Below are 6,000 nucleotides of genomic sequence, written 5' to 3'. Positions count from 1 at the left end.
CTGCTGGCATGCACACTGCCCCCTGTCCCTATATTCCCCCCTGCTGGCATTCACAAGGGCCCCCCATCCCTATATTCCCCCCTGCTGGCAACCACATGATAAAATAACAAACACTTAACTCACCTTCCAATGATGGCTCCGTGCTCCCAGGTCCCCCATGGCTCTTCCTGTGTCTGTGCCGACATCCTCCTCCTGCGAGGGCACGCGGCAGGAGCTGCTCATTCAGGCACTTCATCGTAGCTTCAGGACCTTCCGTCACATGACCGCAGTGCACACTGAGGGTCACATGACCGCAGGTCCTAGTGGTCACATGACGGAACCCCTCATTATTAATGGATTATGGCGGAAAGGTGAGTATAGGTTGGTTTATTATTTTAATATAATTTGCAGGAGACGAAGGCTTCGGGAAATTAGGTGTGTGCGGTATGTACTCTATGCTATGTGTTGTATGCTATGTGTATATACTGTATGTTATATGTTGTATGTTCTGTATGTCTTTTTTTTTTTACATTCACATTAGCTGGATGGGAATACTACTTTCCCATCATCCGCTAAATGCTGTCACTGTAGCGGGCATAGCCAGATGGGACAAGTAGTCCCATTGGACGATGCCGACACAGCCCGTACAGCCGGCACAGGCCCCAAATAGCCCCGCAAAATCCGTTTTGGTTTCGTTTTGGTATGCTTTTTGGTGCACTGGTAAAAATGGCATGAAACTCTGACATTGTTTAAAGCTGTGAACTAGGAGTCAGAAATGCTTCCAGGGGTGATCCCCATGATGTCCCCGTGTCATTTGAGCAGTGTTTCCATCATTTTCTGACGTTTATAGACCTTAAAAGAACCCCTGGGGGGGAGATCGCGGTAAAAATGCTCAGGTCTCCCACAGACTTACATTGGGCTCGTTGCTCGGGTCGAGTACCCGAGTATTCCAATGTTCTCGGCTCGAGCAACAAGCACCCGAGCATTTTAGTGCTCGCCCATCACTACAGTTAATTCAACACAAATGAAATAGCATTTGTAGTTTTGTGGCTCCCCACACCTCCCCTGTCCCGGGACCACATTTTCTTGACGACCTGACCCCCGACGTTCCATTTTGGACTACTCTTTATGGTGACCATTTCTTTACTTTCTACTATATACTGTGGCATTTATCTCCATTTTTTTTTTTCTTGCCCTCAATATTCTATTTGGGTCTAGATCTCCTAACCATCCTTATATTGGATGGTTCCCTGCTCCCTCCTATATCAGGGCTATTTACAGGGCTCCTCAGATCTTATGGGGTCTTCTGGAGTGAGTGTTGGTATGATAGCCCCTCTATTCTTATAATGGATGGTCACCTTGCTTATAGTACCTTTTGGTCTATCTATAAATATAAATATTTTGAGTAAATAGCTACATTTCTCTGGGGATGCCCAGATTCAGGGTTGTTGGGTCATGCCCTATGTATTATTATGTACATTTTGGTGAATTTTGTGTAATTTTCCATAAGTGGTCTTTGCCTATCAGCATTTATTATTAGATCTGTTTGGGACATTTGGGGGTGTGCCTTCCTTTTTAAATGTTTTTATTCTGTATACCTGTTTGTCTCTCAATAAAATTTATATGTATTGGTCACATACTTTATTGCCTTGGGTGTGCGCTTTATATGCTGGGTCCTTTTTTCTTCTTTTGTTGATCATTGCTTTTGCCTTTGCATTGTGCAGCACCCCTCATTTATTTTCAATATTAATTATTCTCCTGCCCCTTAGTAGTGCTCCCTAACCATCTCTTTTTTCACAAATGAAACAGAAGCGGTCAGGCGAATTAACCCCTTACTGCCAGCTGACGGAATAGTACTTCAGCTGGCAATATCCCCCGCTTTGAGGTGGGCTCCGGCGGTGAGCCCACCTCAAAGCCGCGACATGTCAGCTGTTTTCAACAGCTGACATGTGCATGCAATAGGCGCGAGCGGAATCGCGATTCGCCCACACCTATTAACTAGTTAAATGCCTCTGTCAAACGCTGACAGCGCCATTTAACAAGCACTTCCAGCTGCTGGGCCTGAAACACGCGCATCGCTGACCCGTCATGTGATCGGGGGTCAGCAATGCATTGCCATCACAACCAGCCGTCTCCTGGAGACCTCTATGGTTGTTGATGGCAGATTGCTATAAGAACAACCCTGTGGTCGGCATTCATAGCAAGCCTGTAATTCTACTACATAGAGGTGATCTATGCATCTCCTCTATGTAGCAGAGCCGATCGTGCTATGGAAGCTTCTAGCCTCCCATGGAGACTATTGAAGCATGCCAAAAGTAAAAAAAAAAAAAAAAAAAAAAATGTGCTTAAAAATGAAAACAAAAATAAAAGTTCAAATCACCCCCTTTCACCTCAATCAAAATAAAACAATAAAAAAAAAAATCACACATACACATATTTGGTATCGCCGCGTTCAGAATCGCCCGATCTATCAATAAAAAATGATTAACCTGATCGCTAAACGGAGTAGTGAGAAAAAAAAATCAAAACACCTCACCCGACCCGAGATCACTAAAAATGGAGATGCTACGGGTATCGGAAAATGGAGCAATTTGTTTTTAGCAAACTTTGGAATTTTTCTCACCACTTAGATAAAAAAGAACCTAGACATGTTTGGTGTCTATGAACTCGTAATGACCTGGAGAATCATAATGGCAGGTCAGATTTAGCATTTAGGGAACCTAGCAAAAAAGCCAAACAAAAAACAAGTGTGGGATTGCACTTTTTTTGCATTTTCACCGCACTTGGAATCTTTTTTCCTGTTTTCTGTTACACATGGTAAAACCAATGGTGTCGTTCAAAAGCACAACTCGTCCCGCAGAAAATAAGCCCTCACATGGCCATAGTGACGGGAAAGTAACAAAGCTATGGCTCTGGGGAGGAGGGGAGTGGAAAATGAAATTGCAAAACCGAAAACACTCCTGTCATTAAATGGTTAATGACACTTACACAAAAGTCGTAATTTGGGGAAACAAGGTTGATGAACGAAACTCCAGAGCAAGGTTTTTGAAAACAAGGACCTTTCACTGACCACCTGACGGCCACCAGCCAATCACACAGTTCCTAGTGCTGTGGAGGGGGAAACAAAGTGAGCTGCCTGCTGCTGCTGATGATTGGGCCCAGAGACCCCATGTCACAGGCAGTGCCGGCCACACTGCCGCTAAACTGGGGCCTTTACCGCTCTGCAGCGCGGCCACTGGCAGTCCGGCTCCGCCCACACACGTGACTGCTACGTGACGCACGACGTCAGCGCAGGTCCTTTCTCCTCCTCACCAGTGCCTGATTCTGCAGTGCAGTGAGGTAGTGTACGGATGTGACTGTGTGACCCCGGGGGTGCACGGGAGAGGACGGCGCTGGTGTGGTGCAGTGTGAGCTGCGCTGTACGCACCACTCGACAGAGAGAGTCTCCACAGTGTATACACACAGTCTCAGAATTGCAGAGCTGGTGTTCCGTCACTGTGGCAAGAGTTCATTACCCCGCAGCAAACAGGCTGGGGCACATTGATGAAACTGTCCTAAAGAAGAAAAAAGCCGTTTGTTGCCCATAGCAACCAATCAAACAGCAGCTTTCATCTTATTAGAGCTGTTTAAAAAATGAGCTCAGTGCTCTGAATGGTTTCTGTGGGAACACGCACGTTTCATGACCCTGCCCCGTAAGTGGGGCTCCGAGCTCTGTGCGTTGTGCTCGGCTTGAGGCTGCCAAGACAATGTGGCACTGACAGCCCAAACCGAAGAACGGACCACACAGTACCGAGCTGGCACTTTGGAAACGTGGCGCTCCCTTCCCATTTTTGCCCCGTAACCCCTATCTGTGGGGCTGTGTTCACACCGGCGGCGTCAGACATACAGGCTTGTGCCAATCAGACTAGTACATTAGTGGGGGCCTCATGATGTAACCTAACTGCAGGCTATCCATGGGATAGGTGGTAGCTGATGATTGCAGGGGGGCTGCACTGATCGGCAGGACTGGGGACTAGTAGCCCCTTTACAAGATGGCGTAGCAAGTCAGGCACCTGCCCTCCACGCCATTCATTCTCTATGGGGGGAAAAAGCCAAATGGGCAGCTCCATAGTGACTGAACGGAGCAGCGGTCGGGCATGCGCCCTGCAGTGCCGCTCTCCAGATCAGTGTGGGTCCTAGCGGTTGGACCCCACCAAACACTTAGTTATCAGGTATGCTATGGATATCCTGCGTGTAGGAGATGATTTATTTTCCATGAACAGCCCCTTTAAGGCCGGAATCACACAAGAAACTCGCACGAGTCTCGCCTCTCAAAACCCAGCACTGCCTCCGGCACTCGGGACCGGAGTGTGCGGCTGCATGTATTTCTATGCAGCCGCACTCTCCGTTCCCGAGTGCTGGAGGCAGTGCTGTGTATTGATATGAAGAATCGCGCACGTTTTTCGCAAGTGTGTCCCCGGCCTAAGGGTCACACACGCCTGTTCTGTGTCCCTTAATTCCTGGCAATCAGTGTGGTCCTCTGAACAAGTCACCACTGACGTAAGTTACCATACCAGTACGAACAGAAGCCATGACAGATTTCTGATCAGAGACTTATAGAAAAAAAAATTCCCCTTGGGCCTTATTCAGACATCCATTTTTTTTTGTCTTGTGCATGAAAAAAAGCCCCTTTTTCTGTTGGATCAGCTTTATCTCCAGGTTTGGCCAACGTGAGCATTTTTTTTTTACCAACCATGTTTTATTGTTTTTTTTCTAAAAAAAAATGATACATTTCCAACCTCTCCTGCCGCCCATTAACCACCCAGGAATGTTTTCATTTTTCTCCTTTTGTTCCAAGAACCGTAACGTTTTATTTTTCCGTTATACCGGCCGTATCGGGGCTCGTTTTTCCCAGGACAGGTTGCACTTTTTTAATGGCACCGTTCATTTTACCATATCATGTACTGAAAATGGAACAAAAATTCCAAGGGCTGCGAAAAAACCTACAATTCGGCCATTGTTTTCCGAGTTTTATTTTAACAGTGTTTGTTGTGCTGTGATTCTTCAAGTCAGCTTGCTTACGGCGATGACGCGCTTGTTTGTTTTTTTCTTTATGCTGTATTTATTTATTTGTTATTTTAGTCATGAAAAAAATATTCTGAAGTTTGTGAAAAAAAAAATTGTCAGCCTATTCTGAGATCTGTAACTTTTATTTTCTGTCTTTGGAGCTGTAGGAGGGCTTGTTTTTGGGCGCAGAACTGACATTTTTATTAACATTTTGGGGGTACTTATTACAGTTTGATCACTTTTTATTGAATTTTGGGGGAAGTGCAGCAACTGAAAGGCAGGTTTGGGGGCATTTAGCTTGCACTTTAAGTAACTTTGTATTTTGATAGATCGGAGTTTCTTTGCACATGCCGATATCAAATGTGTTTAATTTCTTAGTTTAGAATGGAGAAAAATACAGTGATTTTAGTGTTTCCTTTTTTTTATTCTTATATTATTTTGTTAGGACTCATACAGAACTTCATCCTGCCATTGTTCAATCACTTACCAGTATACCGTGTATCCTGCAATTATTGCAGTCTTCCATGGAGGTCAGTCTTTGACCCAGCTATCATGTCAGTAGGAGAAGTGGAGGGGGTGCGATGGAAGCTCTTATGTGCTCACTGGCAATAACTTCATTTTAATGCCATAGTCAGAGATTGAGAGTGGCATTTAAATGCTTAAACCTTGGTGATCAGAGCAAGCTCCCAACTGCTGCAGTTACAGGCAGGTGCCTGCTGTATTACACAGACGCCATCTGCCTGGGATGAAGCAGGTTCAGCTCCTGAGCCAAATTCTTACTTAGCGACTTATGATGATAATTTACGTCGTAGGTCGTTAAGCAGATAACTAGACGAAAAAATTGAGTGGGTGAGCTTGATCAGTGACATGAATCAACAATGGATGTTTCCGTTTTTTTTTTTTTCCAAACGGATATTTTGTCCACAAAGTAAAACGGATGTGTTAACAGTCTCATAGACTGTGAAATCCGCAGGC

General features: G+C 45.3%; 1 protein-coding gene across 6 annotated transcripts in view; it reads left to right on the top strand.

The window, feature by feature from the left end:
* The first annotated feature begins 3,085 nt into the window (after positions 1–3,085).
* Positions 3,086–6,000, top strand: part of EEF2KMT (eukaryotic elongation factor 2 lysine methyltransferase) — a 31,529-nt gene continuing 28,614 nt past the window's right edge. Inside the window, exon 1 of one of the 6 annotated variants that reach the window (XM_073542789.1) lies at positions 3,086–3,106. Coding sequence is in view for 2 of the 6 variants with exons in the window: in XM_073542786.1 (XP_073398887.1) it covers positions 4,116–4,190 (75 nt within the window). In the remaining 4 variants the exon portion in view is untranslated. Of the gene's footprint in view, positions 3,107–3,155; positions 3,319–3,341; positions 4,191–4,367; positions 4,519–6,000 lie in introns of those variants that run through there. The other 5 variants (XM_073542791.1, XM_073542787.1, XM_073542786.1 and 2 more) reach the window with 5 other exon arrangements.

Source organism: Dendrobates tinctorius, unplaced genomic scaffold (genome assembly GCF_039654945.1).
Source record: "Dendrobates tinctorius isolate UK_male_01 unplaced genomic scaffold, ASM3965494v1 ptg000129l, whole genome shotgun sequence".
Taxonomy (NCBI): domain Eukaryota; kingdom Metazoa; phylum Chordata; class Amphibia; order Anura; family Dendrobatidae; genus Dendrobates; species Dendrobates tinctorius.
The sequence above is the reverse complement of the archived record's forward strand: the minus strand, read 5'-3'. Positions and strand labels throughout refer to the sequence as shown.